General features: G+C 44.3%; 1 protein-coding gene across 2 annotated transcripts; it reads right to left on the minus strand.

Moving 5' to 3' along the window:
* Positions 1–2,886: 2,886 nt before the first annotated feature.
* CLDN11 (claudin 11) lies at positions 2,887–18,929 on the minus strand. 2 transcript variants are annotated; one of them, XM_023213462.3, is made up of 3 exons: positions 16,465–16,576; positions 14,494–14,658; positions 2,887–5,032 (listed from the first exon to the last, which is right to left on the minus strand). In XM_023213462.3, the coding sequence occupies exons 2-3, from the start codon at positions 14,630–14,632 to the stop codon at positions 4,800–4,802; spliced, it is 372 nt and encodes a 123-aa protein (XP_023069230.1). In that variant the 5' UTR covers positions 14,633–14,658; positions 16,465–16,576; the 3' UTR covers positions 2,887–4,799. The 2 variants fall into 2 exon arrangements, with proteins under 2 accessions (XP_023069230.1, XP_023069229.1); XM_023213461.3 differs by lacking the exon at positions 16,465–16,576 and adding an exon at positions 18,505–18,929 and having other exon boundaries at positions 3,474–5,032.
* Positions 18,930–23,864: the final 4,935 nt, after the last annotated feature.

Here is a 23,864-nt window from a genome sequence, read left to right on the forward strand (position 1 = left end):
CGATCAGGTGATCTTTTGTATTTGGAAGCAATTCTTACCTTCCACAATCCTCTAGAAACGGCTTAACATTTCCACATTTTCCATTTCAACAATGGGGCATGGAGCAGTGACAAGTTCCTCCATCTCCACTCCCTCCCCCAGCCACAGGGCCACAAAGCCAGAGCTCTAAGATTCTGCATGAGGTAGAGAAATATAGATTCCTCAAGAGCTGCTATTCAAGCCATAAGCAGCATGTGCCAATGTTCCACCCACAATTCTGGTTCAGTCTCCATTAAGCTGCACATCTGGCTGTCACACACTCTTTTGTGGGGGCATCTCAATGGTAGCACTGATGCTGCCTCTCTTCGAGGCCAGCCCCACAGTGGCCTCCCTGTCCTCTCAGCATGTGATGTCATGAGCATGAATGTCCTGCCAAACATTTAAGATGTTGCAGTTCACATTGTGTACATTGTATAGAGAAACACTGACATGCAGATTTCTTTTTAATTAAAAAAAAAAAGCAGGGCAAGATACAACCAAACCTTGTTCTATTGTTAACCCAAACCAATTCAGCACAAATATGTAACTTGTATTCTTGAAGCACACAATCTTCTCTTTTTTATTACTGTCATTGTAACTAACATCCTTAGATTCAGAGATTGCCTTGCAACATTCTTTTTCTCTCTAATTTGGTTTCTATCAAATTCTTGGAAAGCATGAGCCGGACTGTTTCATTTTCAAACCAAAAATCCCCTGCATGTGGTCTCTTCAGAACAGGCTAAAAAGAGAGAGTAAAGCATGATGTGATTCTCAAAATCATCTCATCTCTAATGACCATCAAACAGGAGACCAGGGAGGACATGGAGTTGCACTTACAGAAAGGCTTGAGAAAGAAGTCCTTTTGTTTGCTGTTTCTCAAAGTGTAGTGTGGAGCCCACCTTATAAGAATCACTGAGGGTACACAACAACAATGCAGATTCTTGGCTCCCCACCCTAATGAAGAGAGTGAATCTCTAGCTGTGATTCCTTTTTTTTTTTTGGAGAAACGGAGTCTCGCTCTGTCGCCCAAGCTGGAGTACAGTGGCGTGATCTCGCCTCCCAGTTTCAAGCGATTCTTCTGCCTTAGCCTCCCGAGTAGCCGGGACTACAGATGCAAGTTGCCACACCCAGCTAATTTCTTTTGTACTTTAGTATAGACAGGGTTTCACCATATTGCCCAGGCTGGTCTTGAACCTCTGAGCTCAGGCAATCTGCCCCCCTCGGCCTCCCAAAGTGCTAGGATTCCAGGCATGGGCCACCGCGCCCGACCCTAGCTGTGATTCTTAAATTGGACAATTCGGGCTTTAGAGTTACATAGTCTTAAATCCCTTTTCATTTATATAGTGGCTACATGATCTTGACAACCTAAACTCTCCACATGCTATTTTTCTCATCTATAAAATGGGGACCAGGGGGAGGATGAAATGTATGAAGTTTCTAACACATACAGGTCTCAATAGTGTGAATTCCCTTTGCCCTGTTACTTAGAATACTTTAAGCCTGCCATTTTACACGTGATTGGGGGCCATTGGTGAAGATTTATTATAATTCTTCAATAAATTATAATTGCCAAGTTCTCAGGGGACTCTAATGAGAGCAGATAAGATAATGAAGACTGATCCTCTTGATGGTTACTGAGACAGAACCTGTTGTTCCACAGTTGTGCTATCCAATCCAAAAGCCTCCAGCCACAAGTGGCTACTGAACACTTGAAATGTGGCTGGTGTAAATGGAGACGTGCTGCAAGTGTAAAATACACCCTGGAATCCAAAGACAATACAAAAACAAGGGTGTGAAATATCTCATCAATTGATTACATATTGAAATGATAATATTTTGGATATACTGGATCAAATAAAATACATTAATTTCCCTTGTCTATTTTTAGCTTTTGAAATGTGGCTACTAGAACATTTTAAATTACATACACAGCTCACATTGTATTCCTAGTGGACAGTACTGTTCTAGAGGCACATCAACCTCTCCTCCATCATACTGATACTAAACCTAACACTAGAGTTACGACCTCCAAACTGGGATTCCCTCATTAGTCAGGGAATGGTCAGCTAGGAGAGATTTGGGAGTCTCTCTTCTTACACTGAAGGGAAAAGCAGCCCCCTTATGAGAGAAAGCAAGCAGCAGCTCAGGGAAGGAACGGGCGAGTCAATACATCCATAAGAGAGGAGTCCCATTTAATGACACTTCTGACACAAGCTGGCGGTTGTGAGGAAAGGGATCATGGGGTCTGAAGTGTCCTCGTCCACTCCCTCAAATGCTTTTTGTTCCCTTCTGGTTCATAATTGTTATACCCTGACAAGTTTTAATGAGGTAGGAGGATCCTCCAATGTAGTCACATGACTTTTATCCTCACAAAAGCTATATTATAGCTAAGCAAATATTTTAGTTAACATAAAAATTGTCTTCTATGGCCAGGCACGGTAGCTCACACCTGTAATTCCAGCACTTTGGGAGGTTGATGCAGGAGGATCACTTGAGGCCAGGAGTTCCAGACCAGCCCAGCCAACATGGCAAAACCCTGCCTCCACTAAAAATACAAAAACTAGCCAGGTGTGATGGCACATACCTCATACCTGCAGTCCCAGCACTTGGGAGGCTGAGGCACAAGAATCGCTTGAACCCAAGGGGCAAGGGGCAGAGGTTGCAGCGAGGTGAGCTCGCACCACTGCTCTCCAGCCTGGGCAACAGAGCAAGACTTCTTCTCAAAAAAACAAACAAAAAAAGATTATCTTTTATGTATAAGTAATTTAGAAATACTTTCCAACAGGTTATAATCAAAACTACACAAATTTCTGCAAAATGGCTAGCCCAAATTGGTATTTCCAAAGAGGAAATGTTTGCCTATTATTATACTATCAGCTAATGAAATTAGTATTTTATTTGGAAGAAGTCTGCCAAAATAGATTGTAATGTGTTTTCTTAAACCAGGCCCGTAACTTGAGAGTTTCTGGAACAGAAAACAAATAAAAATCAATTCAATGTGTCTTTGTCCAAAATGTCCAAACAGCTACATATGTATGTTTGAACGAAATGTATTTAGATATTATTACTTAATGATCCAATAAAATAGGTTTCTTTAATTCTCCTTTGATACCTAGCCAATCAATTCCTTTACTAAGTGTTCAAAGTAGATGAAGGACATTAACTGCACAATGCTGAGAACTTTGTTTCTGATTGCTGCCCACTGATCGATGATTAAAGATGCCATAAAGTCATCCCACTTCAGAAACCTAGAGAGCACGGAGGTTATGCTTTCATGACCACAAGTTACCACCACGATACAGTGAATAAAATATAACTTTTTAATTATTCAAGGCAATGCAGAATTACTTGTTTTTGAAATCACTGAATACCTATAAATTACCAGTAGAGATTAATGAGATTTTTTTTTAAATCAATAATGATACCTCTGGATACAACAGAAGATCGAAGGCCAGTTTTGCAGACAGTCTGTTATTTTATTGCACAGATTTCACTTAAAGAATAAAATGCACCATCAGTATTTGGAGAGTTTGGGGTCTCAGATACTGATATACCATCAGTGTTTACACCCGTAAAGCCAAATTCAACAGTACAATTTATGTTAAACAACATCACTTCAAAATGGCTAACAATGCAAATAGAGAGAAAAGTGGGGGAAAGCTTTAAAAATGTGTTAGTTTGAAGCATATGAAAATGTAGGATTAAAAACTACATCATACAAACCTGAAATCAAAAATGTTTTGTGGAACATCAGTTAAAGTTATACTCACTTGCACTGTTATTTATTGCATAAAGTCTATGTGGTTCATTTCCTTCATATTGATGAATTGAGGATTTCAGGAAATCATGGTTATAAAAACGATCAATCTTGAAAAAGTATGTACAGATAAATGTAAAATCACAAACTAAAAAATATCCCTACCCCTGGCCCTCAGCTTACAAAAGGGAAAGTTCCCCATGGAAAGAAAGTTCCACTATTCCCCTCCCTCCCGCATCCCATGTCCCCATTGCTATCTTTTTCTGTCTCGTACAAGTAAATGACCTTGAAGGGAAGAAACAAAAGCCATCTTTATGAGGCTCCCATTGTCAGCTGTAACAGTTTGAAAAGTGTCTTGACCGGTGTGGTGACTCACTCCTATAATCCCAACACTTTGGGAGGCCGAGGCGGGAGGATACTTTGAGTCCAGGAGTTCTAGATCAACCTGGGCAACACAGGGAGCCCTCATCTCTACAAAAAACTTAAAAATTAGCTGAGTGTAGTGGTGGACACCTGTAGTCCCAGCTACTTGGGAGGCTGAGGCAGGAGGATCACTTGAGCCTGGGAGGTTGAGGCTACAGTGAGCCGAGATCACACCACGGCACTCCAGCCTGAGTAACAGAGTGAGGCCCCATTTTAAAAAAAAAAAAAAGAATGTCTTGTATTTCTCTTCCCCACCCCCACCTAATTCAGTGATGTTTGCAAAACATTTGAAATTTAAAGAAACAAAATATATATATTTTTAATAAACAGCAAAGGAATGCCCAAGAAAAGAGCTAATATTTGGCAATGCCATGAGAAAAAATGTATGGGCATTATCTGAGCTAGAGATTTCTTTAAAGGCAACCAAAAGATGGGGGAAAGGGAGAGAAGTTAAGACTACAAAATGCCAGACAGGATGCTTTTCTAGACCTTTGGCTTTAAAGCCTGGCAAAGGAGTGGGCTTCCCCCACACTGTGACTAGCAAACCTAGGGCCCTGAGCCCAGCATCTACAGCACCTCTGTGGGCAGCCGGGAAGCCCTCTTATACATGGGCACTCTTGGCATGCGTTGGGGAGCTAGAGCCCGAAGAGTAGTAGAAAGGGTTTTCACCAAAGGCCTGGGCATCTCCAGCGCAGCAGAGGATGACACAGCCACCCACGAGGCACAGCACAGCACCAATCCAGCCTGCATACAGGGAGTAGCCAAAGCTCACGATGGTGGTCTCACGGTGGGCGCACACAGGGAACCAGATGGTGGCAACAATGGCGCAGAGAGCTGGAGAGACATGGAGAGGCCGTGACTGGGTGCACCCATCACACACCAACCCACTCACTCCACCTACACACACTTGTGGCTTCCAACCAGCTCCAAAAAGCTCCATACACACGGCTCTGCTCCCTCAACACTGAACCAATATGTAGCAGTTGGCATCTGTAGAAGAAGCTGACTGTTGGGTCCTTATTTTTTTCAGCAGGTGGCAGAAACAAAATAATTCCAATGTAAAGACCTAGAAATAAACCATTTAAGTCCAAAAAATATTTATTTGTATTTACTTGTATATCAACACTTCATATCTAGTTATAATTCTAAAATTAATATACTTACCTAATTATATTATAATTATTGCTTTACATATCTATGTGTCATTGTAAGCTCTCTGAGTTCCTTGAAGGTAGGGTCCATGTCTTACTTATGTCTACCTTGGTACGAGGCAAATAGTATGTGCTCAATGTAGACCAGTTGAATGGCTGAATTATCTGAGCTATTCAAAAATGAGAAACGAGATGGCAGCCACCTCAATTTTCCACTCTATTTTCTCAGTTTGGTCAATTCACATTACAAAGATCTGGAGAAGGTATGAAATTTCTCTGTTGTGGTGAATGTTGCTAGATGAAAATGGAGTACCAGATAAAGGTTCAAGTTTGTGTTACGCTGTTCACAATCACAAAATCCCAACACACAAATGAACAGTCCTTGGAGTAGAAAAACTCACCCATTCAGGGGTCAAAATGGTAGAACTTTACTTGTGGTTTTGCACCAATCAATCTAATCTTCATTTTGGTTTTGATTTTATAGAGTAAAATAAGAAACAGCTTATACATCATGTAGTTTTTCACCTCTTTATAAGCAAAGTAACAAAACATGGGCAGGCAAGAGGCTATAAAGACTTTTTTATATTTTTTTCAAATCTCTAGACCAGCACTGTCAAATGGAGTAGCCACAAGTTATGTGGGACCATTGATCATTTGTCATGAGACTATTGAGATGAAGAACTGAATTTTGAATTTTCACTAATTTTAATTTAAATGGCCACATGTAGCTAGTGGCTACTGTACTGAACAACACAGCTCTAGACAAAGTAACTCCAAACCTCTTTAAGTTGAGATGGCACATTAAAGTTGGCAGACAGAAAAATAATAACAATAATAATAATAACAATGAGGTTTCCATCAACAAATTAAGAGAGACTACTGCACTGCCAGTGTGACGTTTGCCACCAGGGATACCCTTATCACATTCAACTCAGCAAGCTTTTTTCTGATTTCTACTCACGGTGAGTGATTTTCTAACTTACTCTCTATGCCCGCAGAGAAGAAATATAATTTAACATAAGCAATCAAATCTAACAGCCTTGTATATTAGTTCTAAATGGAAAAAAGGATTGGTCTTATCCATTTTGAAAGACCTTTTAAACAGTCTCATCACATTTGTGTTGCTTGTAACATAGATTCTTATTGGCAATAGATTAAACCACTCCCACAAGCTGGGTATAGATACACATAAAAATATATGATCTCTATCCTTAAAAAGAATAGATCTCAAGAGGAAATCAGAAGGAAGAGAGTTAATTTGAAAAACTATGAATTGCCCAGATTGGCTTTCTAACAGCCCAAATTCACTCCATTAATTATTTATAGATTATCTAAGAAGCTAAAATTGGCCAGGCATGGTGGCTCACACCTGTAATCCCAGCACTTTGGGAGGCCAAGGTGGGCGGATCACCTGAGATCAGGAGTTCAAGACTACCCTGGCCAACATGGCAAAACCTCGTTTCTACTGAAAAATATAAAAATTAGCCAGGCATGGATGGTGGACAACTGTAATCCCAGCTACTTAGGAGGCTGAGGCAGGGAGAATTGCTTGAACCCGGAAGGCAGAGGTTGCATGCAGTGAGATCTCACCACTGCACTCCAGCCTGGGCAACAGGGCAAGATTCTGTGTTAAAAAAAAAAAAAAAAAAAAAAAGCAGCTAAAATCTATCCATATGCTAATGTTTCCTTTTTCTTAAAATGTAAGCACAGTCATGCCAGCTTCTGTAATATTTTCATATGAGATACCATGAGAAGATGTATTTTCCTTCTGTGACTAGAATGTTCAAGAAGAGCAATGTTTACCTGAAACCTCCCTTTCTAGCTCAGGACTTTGCAAACCTCAGATGCAGGGGAAAGTCTTTTTCTTTCTCTTCTCTGACATGGATTCCAAACCAGGCACTCTTGGAGAATTGCTTGGCTATTATCAGAGTCTCTACTTTCAGCAAGACACAGAGAAAAACCTTTTTCTCTGTCAGAACAGGGGACTAAAATCCTCTTTTGGAGGGTTTCAACCAGAGAGAACTACCGTAGATTTTCCATAGCATACACAATCTACTTACACAGCCCCAAACCTCAAAAGTGGGCATTCATTTTGCTGCGGGCAATAACAGCAACCTAGCAAGGGCTTCCAAACACCCAGGCTTGTTTAGAGGAAAAAGAAGGGGAGTGAAAAGCTGAATTCTGTAGGGAAAAAAGTTCTAATTCCCAAACAACTGATATGGTTCAAGCTAACTGATCTTTCCTATAAACAATTAACTGGTCTCAAAACAACTCAGGGTTCAAATCAAGTTTTATATTTTTCAACTGTACTGTATTTACACATACAGCACATGTGCACACACGTGCAGGAAAGCATTCCCCACATCCAATGTAAACGTAACGTTCAGGTTTAGTTTAGATTTTATAGAATAAGACAAGAAACTGCCTCTAAATTCATTTAATTGTTCCCTTAAGCAAATAATAAAACAAGATTATCTTCACACAGGGAAATAATTAGGCTCAATATCCCAAAAGTAACCATCAGTCTTGGTTTTGAGTATTTTAGGGATTTTGTTAGGTTTTATTCCAATATAAATCATTAGAAAAAGGGAAAAATCAGAAAAAGGTCTAAACATTTCATACAATGAACCTCCATAGGGATGGATGAGTGAACGGGGGAACGAATGGATGGATGGATGAGAAGTAGTCTCATTTCAATTCCACCTTTCACTTCATACACACCAAAACTGAGGTCCAAAGACATAAAATCTTATTGTGAGTTTAACACACTTAAAGTCGCAAGCTCATCATTGACCTCATTAAAGATTTCCTTCTCTTATAATTCACACAAAACAAGGCAAATGAGTGCCAACAGGCTCCTTACTTCCTAGGAGACAAATGAACCCTGGGTGGAATTCCTGTGGCTCTCAAAGATGAATCACATCAAAACCACTAAAAAATGACAGACTACCACACAACACGAAAGGAAATGAAAGGCTCACTGAAAACAGTGACCTTCAATTGAACTCAAAATGAAAAACGTTTAAAAACTAAAAAAGGAGAATTTACTCAATTTCAGCAATGGTTTCAAGGAAGAAAAGGATATGTTTTGTCCAGTAAAGTTAAAAATGCGAGTCAAATCATTACTTAACTTAAAAACATGTGAAATAGTAATAGAACTGGCCAAAAAAATTGCCTTTCTTAAAGATATAAAAGGTCTGATAGATTCATTTTGCTTGCAAACCCAAAAAGATGAGTATGGAATGGTTCTCTCTGTCATTTTGGAAAAGTAAAGAAAATGTTTTTCTAAAAAGTCAGTTACCTGTAAGGTCAAGAAAACTGAAGAAAGACAAAGGAAATTTTTGTTCTTTTTCTTTTTACATCATCAGAATGTATTTTTAAATTAAGTCTCTAAAAACAAGACAGTGATTTTAGCACTCAGATTTTTCAGTCTTTCTCCTCTTCTACCTTCAGAAGATGCAATAGTTAACTACACAAGATTGGGGGGGTACCATTTGTTGTTGGAGAACAGAAAGTAAAACTGAGGCATATTCTTAGCTAAAAATGAGAAGGCGGAGAAGGAGGAAGAGAAGGAGAGAGAAAGGGAAGGGAGAAGAAAGCTTCACTATGTAAAGACAGATATAGCTAAACCTGGTCCTCTCATACGTAGGATTCCTTGCTCTTCAAAGAATAAAACTGTTTGCCTCTTTTGAGAACAAGTTTCAAATAATGCAATACAATACATTATTTAATTGATAAGATATGCCTTGTTAAAAACTAAGAATGATGGTGACATGACCAAACACAGAATATTTGAGAAGTCCATTTTAAAGCAAGGAAATGTAAGTGTGGCTTTTAATCTCTTTAGAGATGAGATGACACATGGTAATACATGGAGTTAAACAAACACAAAGTTAAAAAAAATCAATACAGGTGTGTTTGACTTTGGAGGTAACAACTGAGAGACAGACAGACAGACAGACAAAGAGACAGAGAAAGACAAGATCAGTGGGCACTGACATTTCTTCCTCCTTCCAATAAACCTACTTTTTTTTTCTTTTTTTTTTTTTAGATAGGGTCTCTGTCACCCAGGCTGGAGGGCAGTGGTGCAATCTCAACTCACTGCAGCCTCGTTCTCCTGAGCATCAATCCTCAGCCTCCTGAGTAGCTGGATCACAGGTGCATACCACCAGGCTGGCCTAACTTTTGTATTTTTAGTAGAGATGGGGTTTTGCCATGTTGGCCAGGCTGGTCTCAAACTCCTGGGCTCAAGCAATCTGCCCATGTTGCCCTTCCAAAGTGCTAGATTACAGGCGTGAAATACCACACCTTAGCCCCAATGAACCTTTTCTCAAGCTTTGTCACTTTCCACTGAAAGGTCTTTTTTTTTTTGAGACAGTCTCACTCTGTTGCCCAGGCTGGAGTGCAGTGGCATGATCTCAGCTCACTGCAGACTCCACCACGTGGGTTCAAGCAATTCTTGTGCCTCAGCCTCCCAAGTAGCTGGGATTACAGGCACCTGCCATACCTGGCTAATTTTTGTATTTTGTGTTTTTTGGTTGGTTTTTTTGTTTTCTGTTTTTTGAGACGGAGTTTCACTCTTGTTGCCCAGGCTGGAGTGCAATGACGCGATCTCAGCTCACCGCAACCTCTGCCTCCTGGGTTCAGGTAATTCTCCTGCCTCAGCCTCCCGAGTAGCTGGGAATGCAGGCGTGTACCACCATGCCCAGCTAATTTTATATTTTAAGTAGAGACAGGGTTTCTCCATGTTGGTCAGGCTGGTTTCGAACTCCTGACCTCAGGTGATCCACCCACCTCAGCCTCCCAAAATGCTGGGATTACAGGCGTGAGTCACCACGCCCAACCCTGAAAGAACTTTCAAAAGCACAATTTCTAGCACAAAGCAAAATTTTCATTAAAGTCATTTAAATTATTTTGACTTCTTACATTAGTAATAGCAAAAAAAAAAAAAAAACCTTCCTTGATATGCTAAGATTTCCTTTAAAAAATCTAAAGACTGGAAGAAATGGAGAAGTGGAAAGATGAAGCATGTATTACCGTCATAAGTTGATCATGTTGAGGAGGTTGGGTTCACAGGGGTTTATTATACTATTCCTCTAATTTTACATAGGTCTGATATGTTCCACAATAAAAATGTTCTTAAAGACCTTCTTGGCCGGGTGCGGTGGCTTACAGCTCAGGAGTTTGAGAGCAGCCTGCCCAATATGGTGAAACTCCATCTCTACAAAAAATACAAAAATTAGCCAGACATGGTGGCACATGCCAGTAATCCCAGCTAGTCGGGAGCCTGAGGCAGGAGAATCGCTTGAACCCGCGTGGCAGAAGTTGCAGTGAGCCAAGATTGCACCACTGCACTCTAGCCTGGGCAACAGAGCAAAGCTCCATCTCAAAAAACAAAAAAATAAAAATAAGGAAATTAGACATGATTGGAAGAATACCCAGCTGCTCTCTGGGTATTTTTTTAACCAGCTAACCAACAATAACAAAAATAATAGCAACCATTTATTGAGCACTTACTATGTGCCAGATCCTATGCTAAATAATTTTCACACATCACTTCACTGTTTTTACTAACTTGAGAAGCAGGCGTTATTGTTCCCATTTTGTGGAAGGGCCCAGAGACATTAAGAAACTGCCCTAGTTCACACAGCCAGAAAGTCGTAGATTCCAGATTCAGCACAGTTGGATCTGATTCCAACTGATAAGATCAAACAATTCAGGGCATAGGCACCTCCTGCCTTGGCAGGAACTCTTGAAAAGCCACAAACAGGCCGGGCGCGGTGGCTCAAGCCTGTAATCCCAGCACTTTGGGAGGCCGAGGCGGGCGGATCACGAGGTCAGGAGATGGAGACCATCCTGGCTAACACGGTGAAACCCCGTCTCTACTGAAAAATACAAAAAAACTAGCCGGGCGAGGTGGCGGGCGCCTGTAGTCCCAGCTACTCGGGAGGCTGAGGCTGGAGAATGGCGTAAACCCAGGAGGCGGAGCTTGCAGTGAGCTGAGATCCGGCCACTGCACTCCAGCCTGGGTGACAGAGCAAGACTCCGTCTCAAAAAAAAAAAAAAAGAAAGAAAAAAGGAAAGCCACAAACAGATTAGCCTCAAATCCACCACAGATCTGAGAGCCTGCTGCTCCTGCGCTATTCATCTGGCTTTAGAAGCAACTGGCTCCTATTTCTTCCTCCACAGCAGGAACCAAATCCTCACACCATTAAATGTAACTGCTGAGAAGATAACGCTGTACAACACACATAATTTTTTAAAGGTTTCACAAAAATAATTACAGATTTTCAGGGTCAGAAAAAACAGATTTTAATTAGCAGTGTTCACAGTTCCCATACCAGGACTAGCTGTGATACTGTGTCCAGTTCCCAGGCCCCTGAACTCCAGGGGATGCCTCATCTTCTTTAGTTGAATGAGGTTTTCGCTCAGCCCCATTCAGTGACCCTGAGGACCCTGCCCAGGCCTAGTGCTGGCTTCTCTGAGGGAGTGACAGAAAACAGTCCAGAGGAACACAAAGGGAGCCTTCACTCCCCGTGCTCCTCCCACCACTGCCAACAGGGGAAACAAGGCACTTGGGGCTCCGTGGTGAGAAGACCTAGAGGAGATCAGCAGGTGCCACGCCTGAGACAATGAGCTTTACATTTCCAGAGCTAGCTCATTCCAGTGAAAACAACATCCAACCCAAAGGCAGTGGTGACCCACTGAGAAATAAATCCTGATAGGAGCAAAACAGGCAGACAATATCGGAAATGCAAGGCCATAAAAGTGCAATGAGGGGACTCCAGGGAGTGTCCGGAAATGGGCAGCCTCCTTGGGTGGGGTCAGATCCCTCAATGTCCTACCTCCCCCATAGTTTCACTCCAGACAGGCAAACAGGGACTGAGGCACTCACCCACTCCCCAGTCCCACCTCACTTTCTTCCTCTGTGATTCTGACTATATTAACCCACTTTTAGAAGACAAAGAAAAACAAATTCAGCTAGGAAGTTTCAAACCACCAGCTGCTTTTAAGGTAGTTTTTTTTTAAAACTATCTATGTATACTTTGCTTTTATCCCTCTATTTTTCCAGGGTTTGTGTGTTTGTTTTAGTGTGTTCTCTTACTTGTGGATACCTGTGACACTCATACGGAAGGCCAGAATTTCTAAACATGAGCACCCAATACAACAGGCCCATCTTTTGGCTCTGCCATCCTCAGAGCCCAGGAGAACCTTCTGGGGCTTCTGTGAGAATGTGAGGAAAGTAACAAACAGCAAGTGTCTAGGAGAAGGATTTCACCTGGATTCTGCAAACCCAGTTTACTTGTGGAGCTTTGACTTTCCTGTTGGAAAGGGAGTCGGACACACAGATCTGACCTCCATAGAGCAGGGCAAGAGGGGGCACCTGTAAGTCAGATAAAGCACCGGATGCTGATATGTGTTCCGTGTGATACTGGCACACAAATTCTTTGTGGCTGGAACCAAAATTTCCACATTCAGATTTTTCTCTGGAAATTACAGTGGTCTTTTCACTCCTGTTAACACGTAAACACACACACACACCTACACACACACACACACACACCTGTGGCTTCACAAGAACCTGCAAACCTCCGTCCCTTTGCAATCCTGGAAAACGGTGCCCCGCCTCTCATGTCCCCTCACCTGACTGGTGTCACTGAGCGTGAGGCCTCCAGATGGGAGGTAGCCACCACTAAGTGGCGTCAACCCACACAGAATCCTGACGCCTATTCTTACCCCTCAAATTCATCATCTGCTATGCCAGTCTGGGGGTATGAACACCTTGTTTCAGAAGAACATGATTTTATATCTAACCCATACCCAGACTAATTTCTTCTCACTGATACGTGCACTTTGCAACAAGAGCTGTTGTTCTTAAAATTCATATCGTCTATTAGGATTTAGAATGTGCTGATAAAACTAGCATCTGAGGGGATAAAAATGGAGAGAAATGAAATCACTGACGAGAGTAGAGCTAGAAGGACCCTCCATAGGTTGTTAAATGAAGCCCTCCATGTGCAGGTATAATCAGCAAAACCAAATGAGCACAGGCCATTTCCTGTCCCCGGACTGTCCCTCCCCTCAATTTATGACCAGCCCACCTTCTCTTCAAGTCTCAGGGCTTATTGCTGGGTTCTTCTGCTCTGGAAACTCATCCAGTCCGGGTTAGGTGTCTTCCTATGTGTATGCACAGCCTGTATACCTTTTCTACATGAATACATACCATATTCTATTGAGGTGTCCAAGTACACTCAAAGCAAAGACAGCCTATTTTCCCCAGTGACCCCAGTACCTGCCATGGTGCCTGGCCCACATGCTCAAGGAAGGCTTGCTGAGTTAAAGGATGGAGCCATCACCTGGTGGTCTAACCACCCTCAACTCCTGACTTTTCTCTTGCCCTCCTCTTTACTTTTTTCTTTCTTTTTTTTTTTTTTTTTTTTTTTTTTGGAGTTGCACTCTGTCACCCAGGCTGGAATGCAGTAACGCGATCTAAGCTCACCGCAACCTCTGCCTCCTGGGTTCAAATGATTCTTCTGCCTCAGCCCCCCATCGATTAGCTGGGATTACAGGCATGCACCACCATACCTGGCTAATTTTTGTATTTTTAGTAGAGATGGTGTTTCACCATTTTGGCCAGGCTGGTCTTGAACTTCCAACCTCAGGTGATCCGCCCACCTCGGCCTCCTTCTTTATTAACTGAGTTTCTCAGTCTTGCCTGCACATAAGCATCACCTGGGAAGCTTTCAAAAAGTATCTTTGCCTGGCCTGATGCCCAGAAAATTCTGATTCAATTGATCTGCTGTGGGACCTGGGCATAGGTGTTCAAAAAGGATTCCACTGTGAAGACTGGAAGGCTTCCGTCTTTCAGGTCTTTCCCTTAGGTATTTCCTACCTTCAAAATCCTCTTTCTCTTTCTCTTTTTAAACTTATCTTCATGTTCAGTGACTCCCAGAGACATTACTTAGCTCTCTATGTAAACTGCCCGTAAAATACAAAGGGATACAGATTGTGGGGGTCCATCCCCCACTGGGTTCACTTGGCTTCCTTTCACATTTCTCTTGAACTTGAGAAGGCAGCAACCATAAGATCTGAGATTCATCGGGCTCCCTCATAGGTGGAGTACCATTGAGAAAGCTGTCTTACCCAGCAGAATGAGCAAAACACCAGCCAGCTGGGCCCGCCTGTACTTAGCCACACCGGGCTCATGGCCCATCCGGATGCAGGGAAGAACAGTCAGCAGCAGTAAAATGGCTGGCAGACCCAGGACTGAGGCAGCAATCATCAGGGCACGGCAGGCCTGCACGTAGCCTGGGAACAAGAGAGCAGATGGGAAAGGTTAGACCACGGGGTTCTCTTGCTTCCTGAGTCCTGCCTTAGGGGAATTCAGCACCATCTCCCTTCCTCCCTCTTGGCCCATTCCAGGACTTAGAAGGTGCTAGTATTGTCCAAGGTCACTAAGCACTTTTCAACTTTTAAAACAACTCAGCAAGAAAAAAGGGGGCTGGAGAGACTAAATGGGGACCCCTGGTTTAGGCCACTTGGCCAAGCTTCCAGGATGGAGGGGCCAAGAGTCCATTTATATTATTACATCCCCATGAGAAAGTTCAGATGAAAACTCATATCTCCCAAGAATCATTCTGTGAGGGCCTCTATTGATTCCAGTCTGCTATTGATAGCTCTACCTGTCTGACCTTGGGCAAGTTACTTAACCATGATGTCTTATTTTCCACATCTATAAAGTAACAATAGGCCCGGCACGGTGGCTCACACCTACAATCCCAGCACTTTGGGAGGCCAAAGCAGGTGAATCCTCTGAGGTCAGGAGTTCAAGACCAGCCTGGCCAACATGGCAAAACTCCATCGCTACTAAAAATACAAAAATTAGCCTGGTGTGGTGGTGTGCGCCTGTAGTCCCAGTTACTCGGAGAGGCTGAGGCAGGAGAATAACTTGAACCTGGGAGGCAGAGGTTGCAGTGAGCTGAGATAGAGCCACTGCACTCCAGCCTGGGTGACAGAGCAAGACTCTTTCTCAAAATAAATAAATAAAGTATTGATAATAATGTAATAGTACCTGCATCTCTCTAATAGAATTCTACTGAAGATTACATTAGTTAATTTATGCACTGCTTAAAACGGTGCCTATACCAAATCCTCAAAAAAGGTTAATTGTTATCATTGGTGCTCTTTGTCCGTCTCAGTGCAGTGCTTTCATCTCCAGGTGTCCTAGGTGATTTTCTCCTAACCATGTGCTTTCATTCACATTGGCTGTGGCCCTAACCCAGACTAAGCTAAAATTCAGGCTTCCTCGCTTTGCTGTCTCCCCAGAGGCTGCTGTCCTCATGGATCCTGCCCCTAAATGGTTGGGTGCCATCTGCCTCCCCCACAGTACCCTGGGCATCCTTCCCCAGCTGTCCATCATTGCTTAAAAGGCATCTCTCCAGCCCTCAGGGTTCCTGGATGGCAGACACCTGCCTTCGTATTCATGGAGTTAACACAGTGCCCACAACAGATCATGGAAACAATTGCGAATCAAGGAATAAAAGAACTGAAAAACAGAAGAGTAGAGAAAAACTACATGAACTTTATCCTGTCAAGTAAAATGCCAAGTAAAAACTTTATTAAGAAACAGATTACAATATGTGTCATATTTATTTAGAATAACTCTGACAAGACACTGGGAGAATTTCATAGACAAATTTGTTTCACTTTTAAATGTAATGTTTCTCATTAAAACTCTCCGTCCTCTTAAAAAAGGGGGGGGGCGCATTTATTACTCTCCCTTTTTTGTTCAGAAGGAACTAGTACTAGTGGCCTGGGTGAGGCAGAGTTCATAGCAAAGCCAGGAAACTAGTCCGGCATCTGCCTCACACACCAGGACCCTCACGTGCAAAGTCCTAACTTCAACGCTGTCTCTTAGCAAGGTACATTTTACCAGAATTCGGACTTCACAAGGGCCCTCTTCCAGCACTGTCCATCTCAGCTCCTTCAGAATTAAAGATAATCAGTCAAGTATCGACTGACTTGAAGATCTCCAGAAAGGAGCTCCAGGAAGTCTGAGGCCCATCCCCTGACCCAGCCATCTGCCCCTGCGGCTTGTAGAGAGCCAGCACCCACACAAAGGAGGCAGTCAACTGGCAATGCAGGTTCTGAAATACACGGCACTGGCTGTCCACATGCTACAGTGCCAAGGCCATGTCCGGACACCAAAAGATAGGGACTGAGGACTGTTACTGCCTCCACCCAAAGTGTGACGGAGGGGGAAGGCAGGAAGGACTAGCACCGCCCCCCACTCCCCCAATATGCACTCCCCTCGGGAGGACAGCCTTTGTTCTCTGGAAACAAACCACTTGGCACTGAATGCTCAGTAAATTTCAGGAGAAGGAAGCAAAGGTAATTTTATGCTTCAAAGATCCCTACAAATACCATGCCCAGCTTTTAATAAAATACTATAGCTACCATTCATGAAGCATCTACTATCTCAAAGGAGATTACATTTCTTATCTCATTTAATCCTCAAATAATCGTGAAAGATGGGTGGTTGATCTGATTTTAACTTTTTCAAAAGAAGACAACTGTGGTTCACTGATGCTAGCAGTTTGTCCCCCCGTCACCCAGATTGTGAGTCCTGGATCCCGGAGGCTGGCCTGGGTCTGCCAACACCAGCATTAGCCAAAGCTGAGTCTAGATTTGGGTTCGTTGACCTCTGGCCTTCTGAAAGTTCAAAATGAAGTAAAGGATAGTGTAAGGCAAGCCAGGCAAGCACTGCCCGCAGCTATTGTGTGCCAGAGGCCATGCCAGGTCCAGAAGAGGAAGCAAAGAGAATTAACAGGATGCCATCTCTATCTTCAAGGAATTTAAAACGTAGTGGGAGAACTTCACTCACGAACAATCAACAAAAAACAAGATATAATGTGCCTTTGTGGGGATAAGAGCCAAGGACTAGGCAGCAAGGAGGAAGGAGGGATTCAGATTCCGACTGCGAGGACTGGAAATAGGGGGTGCTTGGAGGAGGCTTAAGGGGCGAGCAGAGTCTTTGATCTGACTGGCGGCTTCAGGGACAAGTTTCTCCCCATCTTGAGGAAACCGGGAAAATCCTTTAAGTGAGCACAATCCACGAAGGCTGGGGGGCAGAATCCCACCTTGTAGAGACCGGGACAAGGACATGCCTTTGGGGCAGGACAGAGATTCCAGCAGAAAACCAAGGGGGTGCCCCCGACCTCGCCATTGCCCAGCTGGCTCGTGGTTTGAATCTGAATTGAGACTGTCGCCCAGAACGTTTCCACAGGACACATGTGAAGATGTGGCCCCTGGCCCGCGTTAGGCTGTCAATTTTTAGCTCCCCTTTCCACTCTGAGGCACGCTGGAGGGGTGGCGGCGAGCGACCCTCGGCGGCGCGCTCCGTGTCTCCCCAGTGGAGTCCGCCCTCCGAGGAGCCCCTGCTCGTCCCTATCCAACCCAGCAGCGCGGTGCGGGAGCCGGCGTCACCGCAGCCCCGCGGTCTGACGCGCCCACAGCAGGGGCGGGGGCAGCGGAGATGGCCCTGGGCACGTGCGGGAACCAACCTGTCATTTCCCAAACCAGGCAGCCCAGAACGCCTTGGACGTGAATCGCTCAGCGGCTGGGCGGACAGAGCTAGGAGGGCTCTAACCTGAATGGGGCGCTTCGCCCATCCTATGAGGACCGGGAAACTCAGCCTAAGCCGGTTCGATTCTCCTGTCCACTTGTGTTACACGCTCCTTCTCACCTCTGCGGGCGGAATCTAACGCGAAGGCTCGGCGCCCCGGGGAAGGCCGGGCGGGAGCGGGAAGCACTTTGGGAAGCGGACGGTGGAAGGATGCGAGCTGGGGCCGCAGTAATTAATACGGACTCAGTTCCTATTATATATTCCGGTTTGTTCATTCTCAAGGGGACTCGGCCAGTGTTACCACCGGCCACATTGCCACTTTACCCCAAATTCCAAATAAGAATACTGAGGCCTAGAGAAGTTAAGTTCGGGGCTGCCTAATTCTTCTATAACAAGGTGGGACTAGGGATGTCAAAAACGAACCCAAAGGTCTACAAGCCCCCAAAATGTCTTTGTGACCGCCATCTAATATCCCGCTCTTTACCCAGAGGATAAGGATTGGGGAGCCGCCGCCAAGCTCGTGTCCTTACCCGGCAGGATGAGGATGTCCACCAGGGGCTTGCAGTGGTACAGCCCCGTGGCCATGACGCAGTCGGCCCACAGCCCCTTGGAGCCCAGCTCGTCCAGCTTGCGGCAGGTGGGGATGGTGTAGCCGCAGGTCACCACCCAGTCATTGGTGGAGGTGGTCACGATGACGCCGATCCAGCCCACGAAGCTCGTGACGAAGCCCACCACCTGCAGGCACGTGGCCACCATGGTGGGCGCCAGTTCGTCCCCGTGCCTCGCCCCTCACGGCTGTGCCTGGGCCCGGGCTGGACAGTGCCTGCCCAGGTACCTCTCCCACGCTCGCGAGTCGCTGGAGGGCGACGGCCCGAGGCGGGACACCGGAGGCGGAGGTTGGCGCGGGAGGCTGCGAGCTCAGCGGCGAAGGGCTCACGGAGGGGATAGCAGAGCTGCTGGGCAGCGCGCCCCCGCCCCCTCTTTAAGCCCGGCGGCTCCGGCCGGCGAACACCAATCGGCGGCAGCCCCGGGGCGCGCCGGCCAATCGCGGGGCGGGGCCGGGAGGGGACTGTGAAGGGGAGCAGAGCAACCCCAGGGGGGCCATTGGGCCGCCCCGCCCCGCCCCGCCCCGTCCGCAGTGCAGTCCCGCGATGTAAAATAAGACAATTCCATCCAGGTCCAAAGAAACGTAAAGCGCAAAGAGAGCGTGCGTTTGTCGAGAGTTCTGTTTTGCTGCGACTGGTTTCTCTTCTTATAGCCCCTCTCTCCTCTCAGTCTCTGGGTCTCCCTTCCGCTCCGACCCTCCTCAGTTCCTCCCTGCTCGCTCCTTCTTCCCTGCTGCGAGCACTGCAAGGGCGCTCGGTACAGTCCCCCGACGACCCAGGATTGTGACAGCCTGAAAAGTGCTGTAGGGACAGATGCGAAGCATTCAGTACACACAGTTACTAGAAGAAAGAAAAGGATGCTTTTCAGTGGTTGAACATCATCAACGGCAAACGTGGCCATGGTAATGGTGGCAACAATAGCAACTCACATTTATGGAGCTGTGTTATATATTATGCAGATGCATTTTACATGCATTAGCTCATTTAATTCTCATAACAGCCTTTAAGGTAGGAACAATTGTCAATTACACATACTAGGCCGGGCGTGGTGGCTCACACCTGTAATCCCAGCATTTTGGGAGGCCGAGGTGGGCAGATCACCTAAGGTCAGGAGTTCAAGACCAGCCTGACCAACATGGTGAAACCCCATCTCTACAGAAAATACAAAAAGTAGCCGGGCATGGTGGTGCATGCCTGTAATCCTAACTACTTGGGAGGCTGAGGCAGGAGAATAACTTGAAGGAGATTGCAGTGAGCCAAGATTGAGCCACTGCACTCCAGCCTGGGCGACTGAGACACCGTCTCAAAAGTAAACAACAACAACAACAAAATTACACTCACTAGCCATAGAGAAACAGCACGAGAAGGTTAAGTTGCCTAAGTTCACACAGCTAGGAAGGGGTAGACACCATGGGCCCATCTCATCCCTTTCATGAACCATTTCTGGGAAACTGTCCTGATTATCAGTCTAAAAATTCCTAAAGGGTTCATGTGTCCCATTTCAGATGCATTAAAAGCTACAGCAGACTTCTCTGGCTCACTGTAAATAAATTAATATCTGTACCCCACTGAGAAAACTGCCTAGCCCAGAATGAGCACTCTCATAGTATAAAGCTATCATCATCACCATCAACATCATTAAGCCACCATGCATACAAATAGGCTCCATTATCTGCACCTTTTTATTCAGATAGGGAAGTCCTCCTTGAGCTGTATTTACATTCAACAGTTTTCACTCCCTTTGAAACATTTGGCTTATCTTATTACCTCCTTCGATCCATTCCCTTGGACCACTGCCTCCTCACCAATCATGAGACTTAAATGTGTGAGGATTTCAGCAAGCACAAAAACTTCCTGCTCAGCATTCTAAAATCTAAGATAGAACCATAAATCACAGGTACTGACCTTTCCCAAAGCCATTCCTAACGCTGGTTATCAGTGCAATCACCATGTCTTCTAGGAAAGCCTGGACTTGAGGAGACAATTACATTTCCCTGGAGACCCCAAGGAAATCAAGTGCACACACAGAAATGGCTCTTGTAATTGACAGCAGACTGTCAAGTACAAGGGTCACAGTAATCACCCAGGAAGCACGGTGACTAAGAACGCAGGTCAACTGCCCAAGTTCAAATCTTGGCTCCATTACTTTCTGGCTGTGGGACAAAGTGACTTTATCATTCTTGGCCTCCTTTTCTCATTTGTAAAATGAGGATGAAAACTGTACCTACCTCATAGGCTTTTTTATTATTCTGTGAGTTATTAGGTTGGTGCAAAAGTATTAAACATAATGGCAAAAACCATGATTGCTTTTGTACCCAACCTAATAATACAGATGCAGAACTTAAAGTAACATTTGGTACAAAGTAAGGTTCAGAAATCCCTGGCTAATGTGATGCTTCAGAACATAGTCGTTGTTGTTGTTGTTTTGAGACAAGATCTCACTGTGTCACCCCGGGTACAGTTCAGTGGCGTGATCACGGCTCACCATAGCCTTGAACCCCAGGACTCAAATGATCCTCCCACCTCAGCTTCCTGAGTAGCTAAGACTACAGGCATGAGTCACCATGCCCAGCTAATTTTTTTTTATTAGTAGTAGAGAGAAGGTCTCACTATGTTGCCCAGGCTGGTCTTGAACTCCTGTGCTCAAGCAATCCACCTGCCTTGGCCTCCCAAAGTGCTGTGATTATAGGGTAAGCCAGCACGCTTGGCCTGATTTTGCATTCTTATGTATCCTCCGTATATTCATATGAGTTTGATTTGTGGAAACTATTGCATAGGAGTATGTTCCGAGTGAGCCACTGTGTGGGGGGGGGGACGTTTTATCACCAGGGTCTATGGACTGAATGTTTTCAGATATTTCCTTATAACACTTTTTTAAAATGGCTTTGTGCTAAGTACAACATAAAACATAAAACCCAAGCAACATTAACTTACTGGAAAAGCCCTCATGAAATCTGCACTCTTATGCCTCCATTAGAATTTGACATTCGAACCATGAAACTTCAGCCAATCAGAATTCGATAATGCCCGGATCATCCACAGGTCACACACACATAGTGTTTGTAAAGCCAGATTTCAGAACTCAGGCACTAAATGGTTAAAAAAAAAAAAAATTGCCAGATTTTTTTTGCTGTCTTGGACTGGGACCTCCTAGGTTCACATTCTGTCTTCACCACTTGAGCTGGCCCTTCACCTACATTGACTCTCAGGTTCTTCATATACAAAGTGAGATAGTAAATGCTCCCTTAGGGTATGGTGAGGATCAAGTGAGATAATTTATACAAAGTACTCAGCATAGTGCCCAGCACTGCTGGACACTCATTCACATTAGACACTGTTAGAATGATTTACAGGCAGCATAGATCAATTGGAAATGGGAGTTGCCTTTGGTAGAGATACAAGCTAAATAATTAGGTTATTATTATCATTATCCAATGAAAGAAATTGTAAAGACAGTGTCTAATCCATTCCAGCATAGATGTACAAAAGGCCACTTGAGGAGGCCACAAGATGTAACCTGTTTGAATTCATTTGCCCAAGGTAAAGAGAGGGCTTGTCCCTTCAAAAGGAAGGCAGGAAGCCATGGAAGCAAAGAGAACTGGAGGCCAAGAGGCAGAGAGACGCAATGGGAATCCCTGACTATTTTCAGAGTCTGTGGCTCACAGACTCTGAGGATGCAGTGCCATTAGCAAGGCTCTGTAGGGTGGGGAAGTCCCTCAAGCTATCTCAGCTGAGATTTTTGCTGAAATCATCCACTTTGGGGCTGAGCACAGTGGCTCACGCCTGTAATCCCAGCACTTTGGAAGACCAAGGCGGGCGGATCACGAGGTCAGGAGTTTCAGATCAGTCTGGCCAACATGGTGAAACCCCGTCTCTACTAAAAGATAGATAGATAGATAGATAGATAGATAGATAGATAGATAGATAGATAGATAGATAGATAGATAGATTGATTAGCCGGGCATGCTGGCAGGCGCCTGTAGTCCCAGCTACTCAGTAGGCTGAGGCAGGAGAATCGCTTGAACCTGGGAGGTGGAGGTTGCAGTGAGCCGAGATCATGCCATTGCACTCCAGCCTGGGCGACAAGAGCAGACTCCATCTCAAATATATATGTATATATACAAAATTAAGCAGGCATGGTGGTGCATGCCTATAATCCCAGCTACTCAGGAGGCTGAGGCAGGAGAATCGCTTGAACTCAGGAGGCAGAGGTGGCGGTGAGCCGAGATCGCACCATTGCACTCCAGCCTGGGCAACAAGAGCAAACTCTGTCTCAAAAAAAAAAAAAAAAAAAAAAAACATCTACATTGCTTGGCTGTGTCCCTCCTCCCAAACCCTCTTTGTGATTAAGACCTGACTTCCCATGCAGCACAACTTACTAAACTGATATTCTGGGTCTGCACATTCTCAAGTACCCTTTAGTTGTAAGAGTCAGTCTCTCAAGGTCTAATCACCCTCAGATAAATGTCAATGATTGGTCCCCAGACCATCCAGACAAAGGTCTTCTCAGTTAATTTTTTCTCAGCAAACTCTGCCATGCCATCGCTTCACATTTCTACAGTACATACCAGAACTAGGAAAGTATAGCTGAGACCTGATTTCAGGTCTTCTATCCCTAAGTCCAATTTTTTTTCCATTATAAAAAAATATAAGACGAGTCATATGCTCTATGGCTTGAGCATAAGTTCGTTCCTTCATCTTATTCTTATTCAAAGGTATTTGAAGGGGGGGATTAGGGGATTAGGGCCAGTAAGGCCCTAAAACCCAGGTGTGAACTAAAAGGAAAAGTCCTGGTTAACTGTTCTTCTACCATTTACACCTAAAAATAGTTAAACTAAAATGCTATTCAGTTAGAGCACAAATGCACATCACAAGGCAGATGTGACTGCTGGCAAGCATCAAAAACCCACATTGAGAGCAAAGTTTGGGCCAAGGAGTAAGCTCTTAGCGCCTACTAGTGGTTATCTTTTATCATTGCATGGCTGGTAAAAAACTGAAGGGAGCTGTAACTTGTAGAGAAATATGATTAACCTCAGCTTCGCACATTCCAAATGAGGGATAAATTAAACCCATCTGGAATGTGTATTTCTCTGTGGAAGTTTTCTTCATATATTTAAAAAAGATGATTCACCTCTTTAGAAGACCAAACATGAAAACACAGGACACATATGAAATTACTTAAGCAAGATTATTCATTTAAAAAAGCAAGTACTTCTACTAGGCTGTCATTTAGTTAGTTAGTTAGTTAGTTAGTTAGTTAGTTAGTTAGTTAGTTAGTTAGTTAG

Source organism: Piliocolobus tephrosceles, chromosome 2 (assembly GCF_002776525.5).
Source record: "Piliocolobus tephrosceles isolate RC106 chromosome 2, ASM277652v3, whole genome shotgun sequence".
Classification (NCBI taxonomy): Eukaryota; Metazoa; Chordata; class Mammalia; order Primates; family Cercopithecidae; genus Piliocolobus; species Piliocolobus tephrosceles.

Coding starts and splice junctions, on each gene's coding strand:
- CLDN11 (XM_023213461.3), bottom strand. CDS start 18,730: ATGGTGGCCACGTGCCTGCAGGTGGTGGGCTTCGTCACGAGCTTCGTG. Junction 14,659..18,504: donor GGACATCCTCATCCTGCCGG/GTAAGGACACGA, acceptor TCTTGTTCCCAG/GCTACGTGCAGGCCTGCCGT. Junction 5,033..14,493: donor TGTTTTGCTCATTCTGCTGG/GTAAGACAGCTT, acceptor ATGTCTCTCCAG/CTCTCTGCGCCATTGTTGCC.